This window comes from Pleurodeles waltl, chromosome 11 (genome assembly GCF_031143425.1).
Source record: "Pleurodeles waltl isolate 20211129_DDA chromosome 11, aPleWal1.hap1.20221129, whole genome shotgun sequence".
In the NCBI taxonomy this organism is placed as follows: Eukaryota; Metazoa; Chordata; class Amphibia; order Caudata; family Salamandridae; genus Pleurodeles; species Pleurodeles waltl.
The window spans coordinates 538,662,537-538,686,698 of NC_090450.1; the positions used below are offsets into that span (position 1 = coordinate 538,662,537).

The 24,162-nt window shown below is 42.0% G+C and overlaps 1 protein-coding gene across 4 annotated transcripts in view; it reads right to left on the bottom strand.

The window, feature by feature from the left end:
• Positions 1-4,082: 4,082 nt before the first annotated feature.
• The window catches only part of POLR3D (RNA polymerase III subunit D), a 165,537-nt gene continuing 145,457 nt past the window's right edge, over positions 4,083-24,162 (bottom strand). For all 4 annotated transcript variants that reach the window (XM_069213954.1, XM_069213956.1, XM_069213955.1 and 1 more), the window contains one exon: positions 4,083-4,434. In XM_069213954.1, the coding sequence (XP_069070055.1) occupies positions 4,315-4,434 (120 nt within the window). In that variant the 3' untranslated portion in view covers positions 4,083-4,314. The remainder of the gene's footprint in view (positions 4,435-24,162) is intronic.

The window sequence follows — 24,162 nt, forward strand, 5'->3', positions numbered from 1 at the left end:
CTTCGCTCAATAGCACATATCCCAGAAACAGGACGCTGAGGAAGGCTGTTTTTTTTTTTTTTTAAGTTGAATTTGTAGCCAAATTCAGCAAATCACACAACAATGCGGGCTACCTGTCTTAAATGTTGTAGTAATTCATCATCCGTAAGATAGATATCGTCTACCTAGGACAATGCTTCAGGATGTATGTCGTGCAAAATTGCAATCACACGAGCTGTGAACAGTCCTGGACTGTTCTTGTACCCCTGAGGTAAACAACTGAATTTATTCCGAGAGCCTAGTGCGCTGAAACTTGTTAAGTCTGTACTCTCAGGCGCTATGTTCTGGCAGAATCAACCATTGGAAATGTCCAGTGTTGTTTTATATTTTTTATGCACTATATTCTTCATCAGTGCTGTGCTATGTGAGTTTTATATAGTATATGTGCGTGTATGGCTTTTTAAATGTCTGTAGTCTAAGACTATTCTATATGAATGGTGTGGTTTAACTACTGGGAATAAAGGATTATTCATTGGGGAGACGCAAGGTTCAATTACGCCCTGGTACTCTAGTTGTGTGAGTATTTCCCTCACAGGTGTTTTAGCATCATGTTTTATTGGATACTGAGGTTGTGGCTGGGGTTGATTTTTAATAGGAATTACATGGTAGGGGGAATCCTTGTCCCATCCTACGCGGTTGCGATATAACGCGGGTGCCTGCGCCAATGCCCAATCAATGGTGTACGATTCTGCGAGTTCCTCCGGAACAAGTGGCGAGAAAGAAGGTTTAAAAACATCTTCCCTATATGGGCAGGTACGGACAAATTCTGGTGGCCAATCTTGTTCGGCCAATAGAATATCATATATATTTACTACGCAATCCCAAAAGATTGCGTCTATTGTGCATTCAATGTCTCCTAACTGCAACGTTATTTTATACACCCTATCAGGTGTGGAGACACGCATGTCTGCAGTCTCTACCTGTATAAAGTCATCAGTTGCTTTCGCCTCCAGATGCTCTAGAAGACTCCGGTGAACTATTGTGACCTCTGCCGCGCTGTCTAGCAGCGCTAATGCCCACTTCCTGTTCTTCAAGAAGACCCTCTTCTTGAGTGGCATGTCGAACTGCGACTGCTGTCACCTTTTTCTTTTTGAATTGGGTTTTTTGTTGGGCAGGTTTCTCTTCCTTTTTACCAGAAACCTCCGATGAGCGGTGTGATTCCTGTCTCGGTTTCACATACTCTATTCTTCGCTCTGATTGCCCACCTCTCTCATTTTGTTTTCCCGTGGAGTCCTGGAAGGAACGAGATTGGCGTGTATCAGTATATTGATATCTATCACCCACCCATCTATCTTTGATGGTGTGAGGTGGTTTGAAAGAAGGGGTAAATATATAGGTTTTAAGTTATGCCAAAGGTAGAGGTAAGGGAGCTTCCCCACGTGCCATGTGTCCCAAGGGTGGCATTACTACCCCTGTATGAACCTCTAAAGTAATCTCTTGGAGAAGAGTGTTGGCTGTGACTGCACTGGTAAGAGATGGAGGCTTCAGAAGAGGTGGCTGTTGAGCCTCCACAAAAGCTAGAGCAGCGAAAAGAACCACAGGGAGGAGAAGTTTGAAGGGCCTCCATTGATTTTGCTGCCTCTGTGTCTTTATCTTTTCTAGGGTCTAGTGAACTTGGGGGCCAAAGTGATGCTGTTTGTAAAAAGTTACATTAAGGAGATTCTGCTGTACCTCTGGTTCAAAGCCATGCATGGAATCTAAGGAGAATGCTTGTAGTGATGCATCTAGCCGCAGAATCCAGCGCACAGCGAATGGAGATGTTTGATATTAGCTTGCCTTTTGAGACAAGTTCCTGCCTTGTCTTTCTGAGTTAGTCTGGAAGATATTGGATGAGGTCGTCCATCTCATCCCAGTGTGCGAGATCTTATCGAGCATGCACACCCATTGCATTGGCAATGTGTCAATGATTGGCAGATTGTGCCGCAACCCTTTTCCTAGCTGCATCGATGAGTTTACTTTCTTTGTCAGGCAGCGGGGCGTCTCCCTAACTTGTGAATTAGCCTCCTTACGAGCAGTGGTAATTACTAGCAAGTCTGGTTGTACTTGTTCCCTAATATATATGGGAACTAATGGGGAGGGCTTACTTAAAAAAAAAAAAATAATAAAATCAACCCGAAGTTTAATTACTTGGGCCCTAACAGGGGCTTCAAAAATGTCCTCAGTGTAACGTAACATGCATTTTAGCATGGGTAAATACTGAGTGGTCCTTTAAGTGGATGAATGGGTCTCAAAGAGGATCCTCTTCTAAGGATTCCTTGTAGAGCTGTACATCATGAAAGGCAGCAGACCTACCTTTTAACTCCTGATAAGCTGTTGAATCATCAGGAGGTGAGGGACAAGTAGGATATAAATCTGGGTCAGTGTCACCTGGAGGGTCAATATCATATGTGTCCCAAGGGTTGGTGTGTGATTGTGTCCCAATGGTGTCATGCCCTGCACTGTGTTCACCTATATAGTATTGTGGGGATCCCTGAGGTGAGACATGTAGGGGACTCCCAGGGGAATGTGGTGGAAAAAGTGAATGTGGTAGAAGTTGTGGAGGTGGTGACGAGGGGGATGGAAGAGGCGAATGGCTAGTAGCTTTGTCTGTTTTCTTCCTCTGTTTTGGTGGTATTGGAGGGTTAAGAGCCTCCGGAAGACAGCTGTCTTTTCGATGGTGGATGAATGGGAGCCAAATGATTAGTCATGATACAGTGGGTATGAGCCTGAAAATGGATCTGGTTCTGTCAAGCATACAGCTTCTGTTGCAGTCTGTAAAGGATAGGCTCGACTGACTTACCGGAATCAGGCTTCAAAACCAGCTTCAAGGGTTTTGGATCAGGTCAATGTTTGTTACGGCGCCGAAGTTCCACTCCACATAAATGTGGTGGATGTCGATGAGAGGCTCAGCACTGAGGTGCTCGATCCCAATAACTTCAGCTTAGGTTGGTGTTTCGATGCCGAGCAGGAGGGCGGGGCATCCAAAACAGTTGCTCGATGCAGACCATGGCCAGAGGGCAGTGGTGGACCAAGGGCGTCTTGAACAGAAGAAGTGTGTCTCTTAGAGTGTTCAACATGGTCTTAAGGGGCAGGGGGAACTGTATTCATGGACTGGTGAGAAAGTGTAACTTCTTGCATCTCCAGGTTGACTTTAAGATCGGAGTCAGAACTGCCTTCAGGAGAGAACGCCTCTTCCTCTGCAGCGGATGCCTCAGGGAGTTGTTCCTCTTTGCCAACATCTTCATGGCCAAAGATGTCAGGAGTGTCGATGTTTCTCCTCTGCATTTAGAGTGGACGAGCCTGGCGGTTTTGAAGATTCTTCTTAGGACGGAAAGATCGACAAGCCTCGGAGTCTTGCCTCCATGTGTTCTGGTGATTGACAAAGGTCTGTGTGGGGATATTTCACATGACACTGAGGGTAGAAGAGGAAGGATGTCCGTCCCATCACCAGTAGTGAATTATCTTGGGAAACTGAGGAAGATAGCTCTGAAGGGTGAGGCGCTAAAGTGTTGCAGTCAACCTGACGTTCTATATGGCTGTTCCTTGATGCACAGAATAAGAAATTGTGATCGAAACAATGACGATGAGGGTGAAGCACGAACCAAGAAAGGGTACTGTAATGGTCTGGAACCGGAGCGTAAGCACACTTGTCCGAATTAGGCAGCAGAAAAAAAGAATCTAACAATGGAGTCAATGCCCTTGTGCATTATTACCAAGAGGAGGAGTCACTACCTCGTGACGTGAAAGACTTCTTCGAAGAAAACCAACGTGCACACATCTGGACCTAACACTAGATGGCAGGCGTATGCAAAAGCATGTTTATCTACAGCCACACATGCCTCAACATATCTTTATGAACAGAAAATTACCATTGGTGCTCAGAGTGCTGATAAGACTGCATCCCTTATATAAGGATACTGGAGCTTCAGGGCGTTGTAAGGGCCGACACAGCATCACCTAAACAAAGGCACACAGCAGTCTGCATGTCTGCCCATAGAGAGTTGAAGAGGACCTTGTCTAAGAAGCAGTTTTACACAAGACATATTGAACCAAAACTCAAACTCTTGTTAATTCTGGAGAACTTTATTCTGTACAATCTCCGCTTTATACTGATGACTATATACATATGTTACATACAAGTGCATACACAGAGGGCCGATCTGCATGCCAATTCGAGATGAGCATCCATCCACTCTGCCCACCTCTCTTCCTAATGAGGGGAGGCTGATGTGCTCCCACTTTCAGTGCAGTTGACGTGGTGTGTGTGTGCTTTCGGGAAGCACTCTGGATTTCCTATCAGTGTTTGTGTACTAGCAAGGACTCGAAGTCTGGAGAGCAGACCAGCTTGTGCTTTATATGGCCAAGGACTGTCATATCACCTTTCCGTCCATCTCCGAGCCCTATGGACACCAACTCCTATAGCCAGAAAAAAATGACAAGTTGTTATGTGCAGGGAACAACCCATGCAACAAGTAGTATATGGTGTACATTAGCTCCACCGTCCTGCACACACAGACGCAAATTAAGCAGTTCAAGCTGCATTCAGAGACCTAGTAAAGTGCAGCAGCAGTGAAAGGTTCCCTAGTACATACAGGGCATGGAGTAGAAAGGACAGGAGTGCACTCATACTACATGTACAATACCTAGTGTACCGCCCAGAACACACCCCCAGAACAGGTATAATCCATGTGCCTCACACAGATTCCCCCCCACTCAGAACAAATAAAATAAAAGCAACATGGCTAAACAGTAAAAGTCTAAGACAAAACAGAGGCAGCACAAAGAGCTGTAGTTGCGGACGGACAGACGGACACACACACACACAGCAATAGCTGCTGAAGCTACCCTCATTAACATAGAACAGGTACAACATGGGCTGCAGCCAAGGCACCTCATACACACACACAAAACATATGTACATATGTAACCCAGCAGCAACACCTTGCAACAGACACACACACAAATAGCTACAGTAAACATTACATCAGTGTAGGCAACAAACACACATAATCGAGAGCACGTTGGCATCAGAGTGGTTCTTTCAACGAAAGAAAAGTGCACACACAGAAAAATACACAGCCACCAGCAGTGCAAGCTTCTTCCACACAGACAAAATTGGTACTGCAGAAGAATTGCAACTCTGCTGCCACAGAGCTTATACAGCCGGGCAGGATTGCATTACGCCAAATTGTCCCTCCCCCCATACACACAACAGACACAAAGGCATAAGAAAGGTGTAAGCTTTGCTCACACTAAGCAGGAATTGCACAGCATTGTAAACTTCCCTCACACAGAGCAGTTAGAGCAAGGCAGGAGTAAGCTTTTCTCTCATGCACAAAACAGTTACATCATGGGTAGAAGTAGTGTAGTTTTTAGTGACATACGCATACATAGAACATTAGTGTGAGATTTGATCAAAGAGAAGTTGTGGGCCCAACAGCAATGCAAGCTTCTCACACAGACAAATACATGTTGTGTCCCAGAGAGTTGCAATGCGCGTGCCCGCGTGGACACACGCACAAAAAAGAAAATCGGGTAGAAAAGAGGATGGGATAGTAGAGGGGCTAGCAGGAGCTCGAACGGTCTGTAAAGCTTTACGTTTGAAATGGTCCATAGATGCCTGCCAGTTATGAGCGTGGGGTAGTGCAAAACATCAAACTTTAAGCAAGCGCAAACAGGTGGAGACTGGGGGTGAAACAACATACAGAAACATCATGAGTGACAAACAACGCATTGACAAAGCCAATAGGTCTTGCCTATGCAGAACTATTTTCTCTGTCAATTTTTTGTTGTGTTGCAAAACCTTTGTACAAAAGGATTATATTGTATCATATTGTAACATATATATTAGATATAATACACAATACAATAATAGAATATGATTGCATGATCATTTTTGCATAGCATGGTATGGTCTGTCATAATATAGTATAGTATGGCCTGTCATTGTATAATACAGTATAGTATGATCTGCCATTTTATAGCTTGGTATGGCCCATCATTGTATAGTATGATCTGTCACTATATGGTGTGGCCTGTCGTATAGTATGGTATGGCCTGCCATTGTACAGTATGTAATGGTATGCCCTTGTGTAGTATGTTATGGTATGGCTATGGTATGGCCTGTCATTGTATGGCATGATATAGTATGGACTATCATTGCATAGAATGGTAAGGTATGAATGGTTATTCTATAGTATATGATGGCATGGCCTGTCATTGCCGAGTACGGTTTAGAATGGTATGGCTGTCATTGAAAAGTAAGGCCTGAAAGTGTATAGTAAGTATGGTGTGAGATTACCTGTCCTTGTATAGTATGGTATAACCAGTCATTGCAGTGTATGGTCTGTAATTGTCTAGTATGATATGGCATGGGCTATCATTATATAGTATGGTATTGTCTGTCACTGTATTATATGGTACACCATGCCCTGCCATTTTATAGAATGGTATGGCTTCTCATTACATAGTACGGTATGGGGTGCCCCTGTCATTGTGTAGTATGGTATGGTATGGTATGGCCTGTCATTATGCAGTACGGTATGGTGTTATGGTATGGTCTTTAATTGTATAGTAAGTGTAGCTTAGTAGGGTCTGTCATTGTATATTATGGTATGGTATAGTATGGTAGGGCTGGTCATTTATTGGTATGGTATGTATGGCCTGTCATTGCGTAGTAGGTCATTGTCTAGTATGGTACGGTATGACTTGTCATTGTATGGTATGGTATGGCCAGTCATTATATACTATGGTATAGTGTGATATGTTATGGCTTCTCATTGTATAGAATGGATGGTATGGCCTGTCATTGTAAAATATGGTATGGTAATCTTTATTACAATGTAAACATTAAGCTATGGGAGGAAGCACAATAGGAGCGGCCAAAAAAGAAAAAAGGGCTTTACAATATTATGTTATTTTCATGTTAGAATAATCTATTCTACCTGTAATTGTGTAAACATGAACTAATTTAAAAACACACAGTTTTTAAATAAAACATTTTAATCACGCCTAAGACATCCTATAGATCATAAAACAGGTATTTCCGCACTAACAAGGATATCTTTGTCGCTAGTCGTTTGCTCGGTTATGATAAAGTGGGGAGATTAGGTAGATGGGGTAGGCCTATTATAAAAAAACATGCATCTGATATGTAGGTTTGAAATTGGTGCAGCTATATGGAGAATAGTTAAAAGGTGGATAAAAAAAACATAGAAGGTCAGTGTAAGAGCTGCTTTTGTAAATACGAAAAAACTGTAAGAAGAAAGGTATGTAACAAGGTGTCCTTTGGTTATTGTTCATTGACCAGATAAACCAATGAAGAGTAACTGTAAAATGTTTGAATGAGCATTTGATCAGTTGTGTAATGTAAGTGAAAGAAACACACTGAAAGTTTTTTCTACTGCGTAAGGCAACATATATACATTGTTTTGTAGTACAGATTATTTTGCACTACACACTTTAAAAACATTTTTTGTGTGAAATAGCCTAAACATGATCATAAACTTGAAAATAAGAATGAGCATATAGTAAATATCTGCATTGTGTTACTTATTTTGTACAATTGGCTAATCTAAAATTGTGCGCCTACGTACACATGGCTTGCTATGAAAAGCAGACCTCCCTTCATTAAAAAAAAACTGTTTATTGTTGGGAACATGTTGCTTTTGCCAATAACAGGTTTGAGTTTCAGTAGGGACCATTTAGACTCAGGCAAATTACTGTAATCAGGGCAAAAAAGGACGTTCTTTGACCTGCACGCCCTGGAGTGCCTCAAGCAGATGTAGAGAAAAGTAAACCTTTAAATTAGTTTTCTGGAGAAGATGTGAACCAGCCCTCATTATTTCGCTGCCAGCTGCAGACAACAACATAGTAAGAGACGGGCAGTTGTGAACACGGATACAACTCCTCTCAGGGCGAGGGCCGGTGACCTCACAGGGCAAGGAACACAAAGGGCGAGAGACTTGTCTAAGGCCCAAACAGAACCGCAGCCCTCTTGATAAAATGTTGCCTGTCTTCGGAATGTGTTGGCCAGCCGCTGCGCAAAACATTTTTCTGAAAGAGATTAGTTTATTTAATCTCTGAATGCTCACTGCTGCCTTACGTGGGACGGCTGAGGGTAGGGAAGGAAGGAGGGAAAGTTTAACACATGCACATTCCCACCGTTCGCTCTTCAGTATTCAGTTACAGTGAAATAGAGCTGGATTAACCAGGCTTTCCTGCAATTCAGAAGTTTGCCAACACGGTTCAAGGCACCAAAAAAAATAATTTAAAGTAGACTCTTCTCTATAGTTACGGTGCAGCAGCCACACGCGTTAGTGCGATTCAAGCCAGAGAGAAGGCCTGCACGACGTGATGAAATTCCGGATGTTTTTGGCTATGGGCATGGTGGGAAATAAGTGGAAATCTAATTTATCTTCTGTGCAAGCGGTGTCCTAACTGCTAAAAGTTTGAGGTGTAATAAATGTGTGCAGCTATGCGAATGTTAATTAAAAGGAGTCCTCTTCAAAGAAAGAAGGCAAGTATTAGCTTAAAGTTGTCTGAGAAAGCCAAAAAAACAGCTGTCTGAGAGCACTCTTTAAATGTGTGCAGTTGTGGTAGAAAGGTAACAAAATGCTGTTTGAAAGCACGCTTTAAATGCGTGCAGCCAGAGAAAGATAATCAAATTAAAGTAGTTCCACCCATCAAAGTGACAAGCGGCAGATGAGAATGAGTACTTGGGCCACGGAATATTGATGAGAGAAAGACATAGAACAACAGGAAATAGAAAGCCTACAACCAATGAAAAGGAGGAAAAGTAAAGTGCCAATCACACGTACCAATAAGAAAGGAAGGCGGGATGAAAGTCCCTTGTAGGATATATTAAATACAATAGATTTCGCAAGCGCTTTTCAGGCGAAACCTAAAAAAGATTATCAGCAACTCCTATGGTGATTTTATGGCACGTCTGCAGTATAAATCTGAAGCCTACAATTTTCTGGATGACTTTAATTCTATTTTATAGTTGATTTATCCCAAATTTAGAGCTGCTTCGCATAGTGGATATCATTATGTTCACGATAAATGATTTCACAATGCTTGTACTGGGGGAATTGAAAAGTAAGGACTGCAGTGAATCTTTCTTGTCGGAATCATCAGGAAGTAAATAAATTAGCATTTAACTAAAAGAATACTTTTAAAGAACATGAACTTATTTTGCAGCATGTTGCATGTAAAAGTATGTGTTTGAGCTGCAAAAGATACTGCTGCCTTCTGGAGGGCGAATAATGGGTATTATTTTATTGTTTTTAAAGGGGTACTCCTCACCATGGATCAATCATATTAAATACATTTATAGTCCAATTGCTTTGCAAATTCTCATGTAGCTACACAGAGAAAGTGGAATAGTTTGGATTTCACTCTTGATGAAAAAAATAGCTTAGATGGGGGACCCTACCTTCCAGCAGTGGTTCAGTTGGGGTCCACGAAGTCAAAAGATTAAGGAACCTCTGTTCTATGTTTGGGAGTAAGAGTAAGGATCTTACGACGTAGGAGAAAAAAGTTACTTACCTGTAATGGTTGCTCTGTAGTACTGTTATCATTCATTGAGACATTCTTAAAATACCTTGTTACAATAACATAACAATAATATTCCCAAAGCTATAACAATGGTTCTTTCGTAACGGAGTCTCATTATTTAAAATCAACCAAACTTCAAGCAATCAGAGACAATCAGTCTGACAACTACAACTTGAGAGGCTACCATCATTCAGATTTTGCTAAGCACTCAAGTAAGGAATAATACAAGTAGGTGAAGGCCTCTTGCGGGGAGAAAAGTGGGCAGCTTGTGAATCTAAGAACAATACCAAGAATTGGGAACTACAATTACAGGGAAGTAACTTTTTCTTCTCTAATATTGGATCTTTCATATATTCATATTGTTGAATTGGAATAACAAACTGTACACATTCAAAGAACACACAGGATGGAGGGAAAACCTCAAATTGGCTCGCCTTATTGAAAGGGATGATGTGACAGCCTGCTCCACTGCTACATCTATTTTTACAGTCTCTGCTAGAAAATAATGTCTCATAAACGTGGGTACATTCTTCACCGTTGCTGCTTTGCACATGTCTGTCAATGACACTCCAGCAAACAAAGCTGTTGAAGTTGACACACCTCTGGTAGAAAGAGCCTTACCTTAATTTCACCTTATTGTGCAATGGCTTGCTCACCTTCAGGTGGCAAAACAAAATTACAGACTACGCACTCCTCGGAAATGGCTTCTCCCTTACGTGGCTTGGCAAAGGCGACCACAACATGGTCTGGCCTCCTAAAACTTTATTTTATACAGGTAGAATTTTAGACGCCTCCCTATATCAATAGAATGTAAGGAGCTCTCTATAGCAGTTGTTGGATTGAAAAAAATGATGTTAGTATAACAGGCTCACTCAGCGGTCTGAAGGTAATTTAGGTATACATTTTGCGTTCGTTCCCAATGTTACTCGTCCACTGTGAAACTTAGAGAACTGGCTCTTTGTTGTGAAGGCTTGCATTTTTCAGACTCTGAACAGATTTTATTGCCAAACATAGGGCTGGCTTTCTTGAGAGGAACTTTATTCCTGCACTATGAATTGCTTGAATTGTTCTCAAGTAAGGTGTGTGACAGGACTAGATTGAGTGGGCTTTCTTACCATGGAAAGACCAGAACTGGCCTTCCGTGAATACCTTTATTATCCTGCAACTACAAACAGAAGATTTGTTGAATGCCATTCTAAAATAGAAGATTGCAGCCACATGAACCTTAATCCAGGCATGGGCTAACCCTGATTGAGTAAGAGTTTAACAATGCGGAGGAATTTAATGTGGCTTTGCAGACAAAGAATGCAAACTTAGTTTCTCACACTAGTTACAAAACCTTTGCAATTTGGCACAGTAAGTACTTAAAAAAATGGAATGGTTCGAGGAGCAAAGCATGAAGCTTCGCAGATGCTCGGTCTGGAGGTAGGATCTGACTTTTGGGTCTAGTCAGGAGATCTTGTTGCAGCGTCAGCAGAAATTGTGGAGCTTCAGTGACCAGAAGTTATTTTGAAACCAAAACTGTCTTTTCCATGCTGTGCATTTAGAATTATTCAACATGGTTCCCTTCAATATTTTACTTAGCATCTAGGAACATAGGCAAGAGGCAGAAATATGTCCGCAAAAGTCCCTGGCCATGCAGTCAGAAGCACAGTTCCCCAAAACCCTGGTAATCTGCGCCTGCTTGCGTAGAAGTAGCATTAGGAATTTAAGTCTATTACAAAGAGATTGAGCTTTGGGTTCTCCCACATTCCGAACACCCTGTCGATCTGGACTTCATTTAGTCCCCATTTGTGACAAATCACTTGCACTGTGACTAAGGGCATCCACCCACTGACATGCTCCAATAGATGTTCTGCTGTTACAAGATACTCTGATGTACTACACATATCCGGAGGGCCTGCGCTTCCTTCAGTAACTCCTATATGGTTTCTCCTGGTTTCATTTTATAAAACATTGTGGTGGTATTGCCAGAGCGTATCAACCCTGAGGAAGCTTCCAGTCGCGATAGGATGGACTAAAGACCTAATGTATGTTGACTGTTAGTCCTATTCCTGGAATAAGCTCACACATGCTTATATTAACTTTCTGACAGGAGGAGCTTTTATTAGCTAGCCACCAAATAAAGAAACACTCAATGGCCTTGGTTCCTTAAATGAGCCGAACAGCTGACATGCACTTTGCAAATATCCATGGTGCTGACTTCAGGCAACTAGCCACTTAGAAATGGAGATAATTTTGATGGCTGGTGCAAACAGGAATGTGAAAACAGGCATTTTGCAGGTCTAAGGTGGTCATAAATTTAGATTCTTGTAAAAGCTGAAGGATTTTCGGCAGCTCCCTTACTGACCTCAATTCTCGTGTCTTTTTCCACATTAAAAAGAAGTGAGAAGAGAATTCATATATTTTGAGGTATTTGGGAACTCTTTCTTTCACCTCATTTTTTTTAAATCATGGAGAGAATTCCCTCTTGCAACTTTTTCCAGATATTAGACGTTACATTCTGGTTTTCTGGTTAGTAGTATATTTGAAGATGAGTCTGCAGGCTCCGAAGCAAGACCCTTTCCACTAGTTTGAGGATCCACTTGTCCGTTGTGATCATGCTCCAAGCTTGTAACCAAGATGACATTTTCTTACCAACTGGCCACAGATTCTTAATGACAGATGTCTGTGTGTCATCAGAGTCTTCCTCCAGTATCTTGTAATATGGCTTGTATAGTGGTGCTTGGTGTTGGTATGGTTATGAAATACAATGATGATGATGGCCTGAATGAAGGCTGGAACCGCAGATGGTATGGATGATGCTGTGCATGGTATGGCTGATGATTGTAATGCAGGTATCCGCCTCTAAGACAGCTGGCCTTTCACTCTTTAGGGCTGAAAGGGCCACGGACTGCAGTCCTGGAAGACTTACAGTGGTACGTCTGTTTCCACGTTTAATTTAATACCTTGAAGTGCCTCATCTATGTGTTTCACAAAATGAGATTCGCTATCAAACAGCACATATAAAATTCTACATTGCACTTCTGGTTTAAATGAAATGTGATGTAGCCAACCCTATTGTCTTAAGAGACCTGCTTCCCCCTAAATGCCTGATTCCTGAGCTTGCTGTGTTTATAGACCCTTCAAGAGTTGCAGCTGATGTTCATTTACTCTCGCTCCAAATACTTAGTGCATCTTCCAGTAGGTGCTCCTGAAATGGCATTACGTCAGACCGCAACTGTCCGTCAAAGCAAATCAAAATCGCAGGGGCATTTGCAGCTCTGATGATTGTTGCCCTTGTAACACTATTCCCAATATGATCATGGCATTTATCTTCTCTTTCTGGTGGCACTTGCAAGGAGTGGAAGTATTCCTCAAATTTCTTTGTACTGCTTGCACTACTACCAAGTCTGCTTTGAGATGGTCTATTAAACCTGCTAATGTAGAGTGTGGTTCTTTGTATTTCTTGCCCAATGTAGGCACCATTTTCAATACTGTTGCTGGATTCTGCATAACCTTAAGGCTTTCATTAACTATGTGATCGGTTTACAGAAACAGACCAGGTCTTTAACTGGTAGCAGCTAATCAAATTGTTTACAGACTATAGGCTTTTTTTTATTATGGAATGAAATCCTGCTATATGATTACATGGAGAGTCAACAGGCTGTGGTGTTGGGGAATCTGGCCACATAATCATTCCATTCAGGGGTTCTTAGTGATGAATGCCTTGTGTTAAATGGGTCACCATCGAATGCTGAACCTTTGTGGGTTGGTGTAGGAGCCAAAGCAGAAAAATGTGTTGTTTGGGCAAGAGATACAACCTGTGCAACCAGTTCAGTAAATTGTGGTCCAACATTAGCCCTTAATAGATTCTGACTTGGAGTACCTTCCACTTGTTTCTTATCTGGAAATCACTTGTAATAGTCTACCATCAGTAATCTTAAGTCTTACACCAATCATATGGGAATATAAATTGCCTTTTGACTAGGACAGTGATGGTCACTCTAAACATAGTTGATACTTCGGTGTGTCTGTTGTGACTCTTTACCAAAGTGTTCAAAACCATTTGGATGGTATGTCTCATCACATGATCCATTATGAAACTCTTCAAATGCATATTCCTGCCCATGTTCACATACTTGGCATCTAACCCTTAAATGACCAGGGCTAAAGCCTTGATCAAATGGTCTTCATGTTCGGAACTGCCAGAATTCTGGAAGGTGGATATTCTGATATCTTGATAGGAGAAATGTGCTATCGAACAACTCACTTGTACCAGGGTCTCTGAAATAATAGTTGAGGCCGTAAAAGGTTCTTTAGCTACATATGGAGTCAGCGGTTTTACCGTCATTGGCAGAAGCTTTGCTGACAGAAGTGTAGTTGACTGGTGTTTTGTCGATGAAGGTGCTGATGAAGGGCGTGTTGTCAATGGGAGTATCAATGATGCAAGTGTTGTGGATGAGTGTCTCGTTAACGGAGAGGTCAACAGATGTCACGTTGGCAGAAGCTGGAGTAGGCAGAAACTAGCAGGAACAATGCTCCCAAGCTATTTTTTATTTTTCTAAAACAGTTCTCAGTTTTTTTCTAAAACTAAAAATCAGCTGTTACTGAACAGTTAATGTGGGCATTCAGCTGCCGGAGGCTAAAAGGGATGGAGAAGGAGTTCTAAGGACATACTTTTTCCTGTGCACTTAAACCACTGCTTATCGAAGGTGAAGGCAACAGTCATCAGTAACTGTGTCATTGATGGATGTCCCAGTGATGATGCGGTCGACTGTGGCATGACAACAGGTGTTTTTGGCAAAGATTTTTCTTTGAACTTGTCTTTTACTTGCTTCATCAACATCAGTCTCTGGAGATGCAGCTTTTGAGTATGAGGCTTCGTTGCTGAAGATGGGTCTTAGTTATGGGTCGCCACGCACTACCGCGGCGATTCTTTCTCATGCCGTGGTCTGGCTGGCGGTCCGAGTTTCGGCACTGCCGCAGCTCGTTGTTTTGCCGCAGCAGTGCCGAAACTCAGCCCAGGAGGCACATTTTGTGCTTTGGGTCGTGCCACACACCCTGCCACCCTCCATGAATTCACATTTACTTACCTCCTTGGGTTATTTTGTTTCCTCCTTTTTCTTCATCTTCATTTCTTCTTTTTTCTTGGTGTCCATGTTGTCTTCCTTTTTGGTATTCTTCTTCCCAGCATGCCTTTTTCCTTTTCTATTTGGTCCTTTTTCCCTGTTCTTTTCTATATGTTTTTCCCAATCCAAGATGGTGTCGCACTTTCTTCCTGTTGTGCCACTTACTGTCTTCTGGTAGATAAGCACTTCAGTTCTTCTCTTCCTTGCGTTGAAAACACTTCTGCTTGGTGGTGATTCTCGCTCCTGTTTTTTCCAGGTTCCTGTTTTTTCCTGCAAGAGTTATTCAACTTCTCTTTTTCATTGCTTCTTTTTTCCTCTTTTTCAGGAGTTCCTTTGATAGAGGTTTTTTTCCCAACTTTTGGGGTTTTTCCTCTGGGACTCTTTCTAGAGGGTACGGTCTGCCTTGGTGTCTTTTGCAGTCAGCAGCACCGTGGCTACTAGAAAGGGTCGCCCCTATTTTGGCCAGTCCAGAACCAGTGAAAGACCAGGTGTTCCTTCAAGTTCTTCAGCCAACAGTGGTAAGAGACGTCCAGATCGTGACAAGCTGAAGCCTGGGTTTCTTCTACCTGAGTTACATCTGGAGATTTACTGCACTGCTTGAATTCCTTCATAACTTGCTTTGAGGGAAGCAATCTTCTGCTCTTCGAACTGTGTCAGAGACAGTTATTTATGTAGTGTGAGACTTCTTATAGTCCTTTTTTATATCTTTGAAGACTAGCTTGAGTTCTCACATAAGGCAGCCTCCTCTCTTGAGCTATGAAGCCACAACTAGAGTCTTGTCTCTCTATCCTTTAAGATTTTGGCAGAAGCCTTTATGCACATCTTGCCTCCTATAGACTTATGTGATGGGTGGAGGCAATAAATACAATCCTTATGAGGATCTCACAAGAATCACAGGATCGAAAAACACTCTTTTTGGTAGTGTCTGATATATTGAAATATGATAGGGGTTGAAAGCTTTGTTCATAAATATAGACAACAAGTAATCAGAAAAGACAACTAAAAAAGGAGTTATCTTGAGTAGAAGTATGCAGAGCTCAAGGGGACACGATTCACAAACGACGTCTGGTAGAAATCTGTAATATGATAGCCTATCAGCATGTGGTCCTCAGACTGATGGTCTATGATTAGCTGAAGTTTGGTTCATTTTAAATTATGTAACTAGGCTACTGAAGATCCATTATTATAGCTTTGGGGGTATGTTTAAAATGGAAATGCTACTGAAATGTTACAGTGGGACTTCCAGTTCGACTACTGTGATGATTCAAGCAAGTGAACCTATGAAAAATTTAATATTGAAGTATTTGTTTTTATAATACGCATTCTCTAGCACCTATCCTTCTTTGCACGCTGGGTGGCAACATTGGTGATGCCCTAGATGCTGTCCTGCTGTATTATTCTGTGCCTCCCCTCCACATGGTGGCAACCACTATTGGCTTTGCCAATGCTGGAGGGTTTCAAATTTCTCCTGCATTAGCTAAACCAACAGCAGCGCTCAGTAAGTTTAAAACTGAAGAAAACAACGAAAACACTGTTTAATATACTTTCAAGATGACTTCTGTGTGCATGCCACAATATACAATGTGTTGTTGTAACAATACAGATACGGTTGCAATGCACTTTGTGAAATGCAACACATCAGCCATCCTGGAAGTATAGAAATCAATGTTTTCATTTTTGTTTTTAATACTTTTGACATGGCTGGTCAGGCATTGGCTAAACAGATTTTTGTAGTCGCTCAACACTGGCAAAGTGACACCATTCAGCTTTGCCAAAGCATGTCTTTCTGACAGAGACTTATAACTGCAGATTACTCACCTTGTGAATATCCCCTGGCACCAGAGTGGATCCAGAGAATTTTCAATAGCAATTCCCTTGTTCATCTGTAGCTGGTGTTGAGGCTCTGTGTCAGATGGATCCTGCACAGGATATGACGCTGGGGCCACTGTATCTCTATACAGGCACCACTATGCATGCAAACGTCAGGTTCTTTTTTACTCCACCTTCTGGCACAGATCCAGAGGTCTGTCTGCTTGACAGGATTGTTATCCCTGAAAAGATGCCAGTGTGCTAGGGAATGTCCCTCTGAAACCCACGGGGTTCAAATCATGTAGGGACTGTAGCTGTCAAAAATTGGTGACAGACACCCAAGGTGTTGTTCGTTGTGTCTCGACTCCAAACACGGCTCTGTGTTGTATGACCTTCCATGAAAATGAACCAAAAGGCCATCTACGAACCCAAAGCCACAACGTCACAAAACTACGAAGGAAGTAAAAGTAGGACTGGTCTTCATCTATGTGGAGGACACCACCGCGCTCCCGAGGACGATCTTGTGACTGATCATTGTTGAAGTCACAAAGATCAGGTAAGTTCAAAGAAGTCTAAAAAAATCAAACACAAGAAATTCAAACATGTTCTGCTTTGGCCTGCCACTTCCGCCAGTCGTGCAACACCCCGTGTACTTTTAGGCTGTGGAGTCACAGCCCACGTTTGGAGCAGATTGTGATGCTGCTCCCGATGCACAACAGCTCCTTCTCATATTTTAGTTCACAAAGTCTGGTCAATTATATCCCACTAGCAATTACATCGAAAGAGAGTAACTTCTCTAATCAAGGACTTGGTCCAAGCAGGCAACTGGAAAAACAGTTCCCATCTGCTGAAACAGTTCCATATTGCTGATGTTGGGCTGCTTATTCAAAATTGAAATAATTTTGAGCTGTACAGAGAGAAAAGGTAGTGAGAGGCAGTGATGTAGGTGAAAAAACAACTGACTGCCCTGTCCTAGCGTTGATTTGCAGGTAAGAACTCTGTCAGCTATGGAGTGTTTACTGCCACTTTACTGCAGAGGCTTTGGAACATCTGCCTAGTTCAAGTATTGTACTTATTTATGTAACAATTTTTACTAATGTAAAAAAAGGTGCTAAACCCTTTCCAGTGTTATTTCTCTTAGTACAACGATACAGCAGCAGAAAATGTTAGGAGGCACATGTAATGATGTGGGTTAAGGAAGGGGAGGGGTATTCATGCTACATGGCTACAGTATGCTAGGAAATATATATATATATATATATATATATATATATATATATATATATATATATATATATATATATATATATATATATATATATAGAAAATGTCATTTACCCAGTGTACATCTGTTCGTGGCATGTTCTGCTGCAGATTCACATGCTGTGCATTAGTCCACCATCTAGTGTTGGGCTCGGAGTGTTACAAGTTGTTTTTCTTCGTAGAAGTCTTTTCGAGTCACGGGATCAAGTGACTCCTCCTCTTTGGTTCCATTGCGCATGGGCATCGACTCCATTGTTAGATTGTTTTCCCGCAGAGGGTAAAGGAAGGAGTGATAGAGAATATAGGTATAAAGTAAGAGATGTCCATGCAAATGTAAATGTATCTACATATGTACAAATGTTTGTAACTTACACAACTACAGGCTTCCGGGGAGGGGGGGGGGGCATATGAATCTGCAGCAGAACATGCCACGAACAGATGTACACTGGGTAAGTGACATTTTCCATTCAATGGCATGTGTAGCTGCAGATACATATGCTGTGCATAGACTACAAAGCAGTTTGTCCTCCCATAAATTAGCGGTGGTCAGCCAGTAGGAGTTGAAGTTGTTTGAAATAATGTTCTTAGAACAGCTTGACCTACTGTGGCTTGTTGTCGTGATAATACGTCTACACAGTAGTGTTTAGTGAATGTATGTGGTGTTGACCGTGTAGCTGCTTTACATATTTCAGCCATTGGTATATTCCCTAAAAAAGCCACTGTTGCACCTTTTTTCCTTGTAGAATGTGCTTTGGGAGTAAATAAAAGCTGTCTTTTTGCTTTAATATAGCATGTTTGGATGCACCTCACGATCCATTGTGCTAAACCTTGTTTTGATATAGGATTGCCTGTATGTGTTTTTTGGAAAGCTACAAATAGTTTAGTCTTTCTAAACTGTTTAGTTCTGTCTATGTAGTAAAAGCTCTTTTGATGTCCAATGTATGGAGAGCTCTTTCTGCTAGAGAATCTGGCTGTGGGAAGAAGACTGGCAATTCCACTGTTTGATTTATATGAAATGGTGATACAACTTTTGGTAGAAATGTTGGATTTGTTCTTTAGTACAATCTTATGTTTGTGCACGTGGAGGAAAGGTTCTTCAAGAGTAAAGGCTTGGATTTCACCTACTCTTCCTTAAAGAAGTAATTGCCACTAGGAAGGCAACCTTCCATGTTAGAAATTGAATTTGGCACGAGTGCATAGGTTCAAATGGTGGTCCCATAAGTCTTGTAAGCACTATATTTAGATTTCAAGAAGCAACTAGTGGTGTTCTGGGTGGAGTGATACGTTTTAAACTTCCATGAAAGCTTTAATGACATGAATTCTAAATAAAGAGCTATGTTGTATATTTTGTAAATATGCTGAAATTGCAGTAAGATTAATTTTTATTGAAGAGAATGCCAAATTAGATTTTTGTAAATGAAGTAAATAACATACAATATCTTGTATTGATGCTGTAAGAGGGTCTATATTTTTGGCTTGACAGTAATATACAAATCTTTTCCATTTGTTTGCATAGCACTGTCTAGTAGTGGGTTTTCTTGCTTGCTTAATAACTTCCATACATTCTGATGGGAATTGTAAATATCCAAGCTCTATGACCTCAGGAGCCAAATTGCTAGATTGAGTGTTTTGGGATTTGGATGACTGATTTGACCTCGGTTTTGTCTCAACAGATCTGGTCTGGATGGAAGTTTGGAGTGTGGAACTACAGAGAGATCTAATAATGTTGTATACCACGGCTGATGTGCCCATGTTGGTGCTATGAGTATCATGTTGAGTGAAGTTTGACGCAACTTGTTGACTAGAAAATGAAGGAGTGGGAGAGTGGGAAAAGCATATGCAAATATCCCTGACCAATTGATCCATAGAGCATTGCCCTTGGATAGGGGTTGTGGGTGTCTGGATGCGAAGTTTTGGCATTTTGTGTTTTCACTTGTTGTGAACAGGTCTATGTTTGGTGTTTCCCACTTTTGAAAGTATTTTTGAGGTACTTGAGGATGAATCTCCCATTTGTGAGTTTGTTGGTGATTTCTGCTGATGATATCTGCCAACTGATTGTCTATCCCTGGAATGCATTATGCTAATAGATTAATTTGGTTGTGGATTGCCCATTTCCAGATTTTTTGGGCTAGAAGGGACAGTTGGGATGAATGTGTTTCCCTGTTTGAGATAATACATGGTTGTCATGTTGTCTGTTTTGATAAGAACATTCTTCTTTGTGAGAAGAGGTTGAAAAGCTTTGAGTGCTAGAAAAACAGCTAATACCTCCAAGTGGTTTATGTGTAGCTGTTTGTGTTTGACATCCCATTGCCCTTAAATGTTGTGATTGTGTAGGTGAGCTCCCCAACCAATCATTGATGCATCTTTTGTAATTATGGTCTGAGACACAGGATCTTGAAATGGCTGCCCTTTTTTTAGATTTGTGGAATTCCACCACTGAAGGGACATGTATGTTTGGTGGTCTATCAACACTAGATCTTGGAGTTGACCGTGTGCCTGTGACCATTGTTGTGCAAGGCACTGTTGTAAGGGCCGCATGTTTAGTCTTGCATGTGGAACAATTGCAATACATGATGCCATCATTCCTAAAAATTTAATGACAAATCTGACAGTGTATTGGTGATTTGCTCGTATTTGTGTGATTATATTTTGGAAAGCTTATATCCTTTGTGTATTTGGATATGCTAGAGCTTGTTGAGTACTTAGTACTGCACCCAAATACTGTTGTGTTTGTGCTGGTTGAAGGTGTAATTTTTGGTAGTTTATTGAGAAGCCTAGTGTGTGTAAGGTTTGTATTACATAATGCATATGATTTTGGCATTGCGTATGACTGCTTGATTTTATTAGCCAGTTGTCTAGCTATGGAAAGACATGTATATGTTGTCTCCTTAGGTAGGCTGCCACTACTGTCAAGTACTTTGTGAATACCCTTGGCGCTGTTGTTATTCCAAAGGGTAATACTTTGAATTGGTAGTGTTTTCCCTGAATGACAAACCTGAGATATTTTCTGTGTGCAGGATGGATGGGAATGTGAAACTACGCATCTTTGAGGTCTAAGGCTGAAATCTTGTGTAGTGGGATGACATCCTGTAAAGTTACCATGTGAAAATGTTCTGACAGGATGTAAAGATTGAGGTGTCTGAGGGTGCCATCTTTTTGGGGAATTAGAAAGTATAGTGAATAAACTCCTGTTCCTATTTGAGACTGTGGAACCAATTCTATTGATTGTTTGAGTAGTAGAGATTGGACCTCTTCTTGTAACAGAACTGTGTGTTCTGTGGATAGTTTGTGTAACCTTGGTGGAATATTTGGAGGAGTGTTTATCAATTCTAGGCAGTAGCCATTGCGGATAATTGACAGCACCCAGTTGTCGGTGGTAATATTTTGACAATTTGTGTGGAACTTTTGTAATCTTCCCCCCCACAAGAGTGGTGTGGAGTGGAAGGGAATGAGGGAAGTCACTGTTCTGGGTGCTGTGCAGGCTGCTTACAGGCCTGAAATTTCCCTCTATTTTGGGGGTATTGTCCTCTATATGTGCCCCTAAAACTACCACGTTGGTATCGCGGTTGGTAGGTTGGCTTTGTCTGCGAGGTTGATGCCTCTGAGGGCTGTGGTCTGAAACCACCTCTAAACTGAGGTTTACTTAATGACCCCCTATATGGTGCAAAGTACAGTGCACCCACTGCCTTTGCTGTGTCAGTCTTTTCACAATTTTGTGATGACTCTGTCTTCTTCTGGCCCAAAAAGATGTTTTTTGTCGAACAGCATGTTCAAAACTGCCTGCTGTATTTCTGGCTTAAATCCAGAAGATCGGAGCCATGCATGTCTGCCTGTAGTGGCTGCAGTGTTGACACTCCTAGCAGCGGTATCTGCTGCATCTAGGGCAGATCTTATCTGGTTGTTTGTAATGGCTTGCCCTTCCTCCACTACCTGTTGCGCCCTTTTCTGGTGTTCTTTGGGGAGATGCTGTATTATGTCCTCCATCTCGTCCCAATGGGCTCTGTCATAGCGAGCTAATAGTGCTTGCGAGTTGGCTATCCTCCACTGATTTGCTGCATGGGACGCAACTCTTTTTCCAGCAGCATCAAATTTCCTGCTTTCTTTATCAGGGAGAGGTGCATCTCCTGATGACTATTTGCCCTCTTCCTGGCAGCGCTAACTAACTGATGAGTGATTATAATCAGGGTCAGAGGATGCAGGTTTATATTTCTTTATCCTAGATGTCATGATGCATGCCTTTACCGGTTCATTAAAGATTTGATCTGCATGTTTTACCATTCCTGGGAGCATCGGGAGACATTGGTACCTAGAATGTGTTGCGGATAGAGTGTTAAATAAAATATCCTCTTCTAGTGGCTCTGTATGCATGTTAACACCATGATATGCTGCAGCACTAGCTATGACTGGATTATAGACAGTACTATCCTCAGGTGGTGATGGTTTAGAGGGCTAGCTGTCTGGATCATTACTTGGAATGGGATCGGGGTCATAAAGATCCCATGGATCAACATTGTCCTGTTGTGAATCGTATGAATGAGTGGGTGACTGCACTGGTGTAGGGCTGGTAGGAGGAGCGATAGGTAGGTGGAGAGAATAAGGAGGACATTGAGGAGGAGAAGACTGAGGAGGTGGTGGTTTCTCCTTCTGCTTTGGCACTTTAGCTGGAGGCTGCATAGTGTCCAATTCCTCCTGAAAAGCTAGCTTCCTCTTTGTTTTTAAAGGAGGTACTGTAAGAATTCTTCCTGTTTCCTTATGGATGTGGATCCTGGATTGCCTTTCATCAATAATTTCTAAAATTGGTTCTACCTCTAACTCCTCTTCAGAGGTATTGTGGCTTTCTTTAAGTCTCTTTGAAAGTCCATGCTCCTCTGTGTATGTTGGCCTTTTTGGCTCCGAAGCGTGCTTTTTCGGGATCGAAAAAGATGAAGAGGATGAAGGTTTCGGCTCAGAAACTGGCTTTTTGATTTTCGACTCCGAAAATTGGTGTTTACTGGAGTCGGATACTGAGCTTTTTATTGTCTACGATGCTTTCAGCAGGAGTGGCTTTTTTCGGTGCCGAACTGGGAGGTGGGTCACCAACAGTCTTTTTTCGTGCCAAGCCATGGGCTTCCGGCAGTGGCATACCCAAGGCCTTGTGTTTTTTCTTTTGTGAGGGACCGGGGGCAGACGTACTCACATGTTGTCCTGTTGTGACTGGTCTGTCTTCATCGGATTCCTGCTCGGACTCGGAATCTCGAACTGAGACTGCAGTCTGCATCAATGTTTCCTCTTCTACGTTGAGATGTTCTCCACTCTTTGACGCCATTTCAAGCCTCTGTGCTCTTCGGTCTATAAGAGTCTTTTTCGATCGGAAGGATCAACAGGCCTCGCAGTTTTCTTCCCGATGGTCTGAGGAAAGGCAGAGGTTGCAAACCAGATGCTGGTCTGTGTACGGGTACTTCGCATTGCACCGAGGACATAATCGGAATGGAGTCCGATCCATGAGGCTTCCACGCGGTCGGCCCGAATTGGCCAGAGTTGGGCGCGCGCGCCCCGAAGGGCGAACAAAGTTGTTTTCCCAACGGTAGTGCGGTGTCGATGGAAGAATATGAACCCGATCGATACAATACCGACGAAAAGAGAGTTTTACAAAGTTTTCCGAATCGAAAACCCGGAGCGAGAGGAAACACGTCCGAACTCAACGGCGGAAAGAAAACAATCTAACAATGGAGTCGATGCCCATGCGCAATGGAACCGAAGAGGAGGAGTCCCTCGATCCTGTGACTCAAAAAGACTTCTTCGAAGAAAAACAACTTGTAACACGCCGAGTCCAACACTAGATGGTGGACTAATTCACAGCATGTGTATCTGCAGCTACACATGCCATTGAACATATATATATATCAGTTAAAGGCATCTGTGAAAGATTTCATTTCATGGCATCTTTTTCATGTTAGTATGCTCGTTTCCCTCTTTTGTCATAATGGATGGCACAATGACTGTATTGAAGGAGGATAGGAATATTTGTTCTCCAGGTCTTGTTCTCCAGGTCCTACTGGTTCTGTTTAAGTTAGTGGGATGTTTATCTTCTGGGTAGGTGGATTTCTCACTGATGAGGGCTGTGTGATATAATGGCCAGTTTTAAAGAAGTTTCCATCTTCTATAGGTAAGGGTGCAAGTTCCGGAAAGGGGTTATACAGTTAAAGTACCTGGTCATGACAGCACTATAATGTTTGGCTAAGAAATTTATTTTGCAAGCAAATCTCCTTCTTACAAACAATTTGAGTTAATGCTATGACATGACACTCAGAAGCACACATGTTTTATGTTAAAACAAACTTGACTATCTGTGCCAAGAGTTCTGAAATGCTTTCCCATGCAAAGTACAAAAACTAGAGTGGTAATAAAATGCGGCTATGAGCGA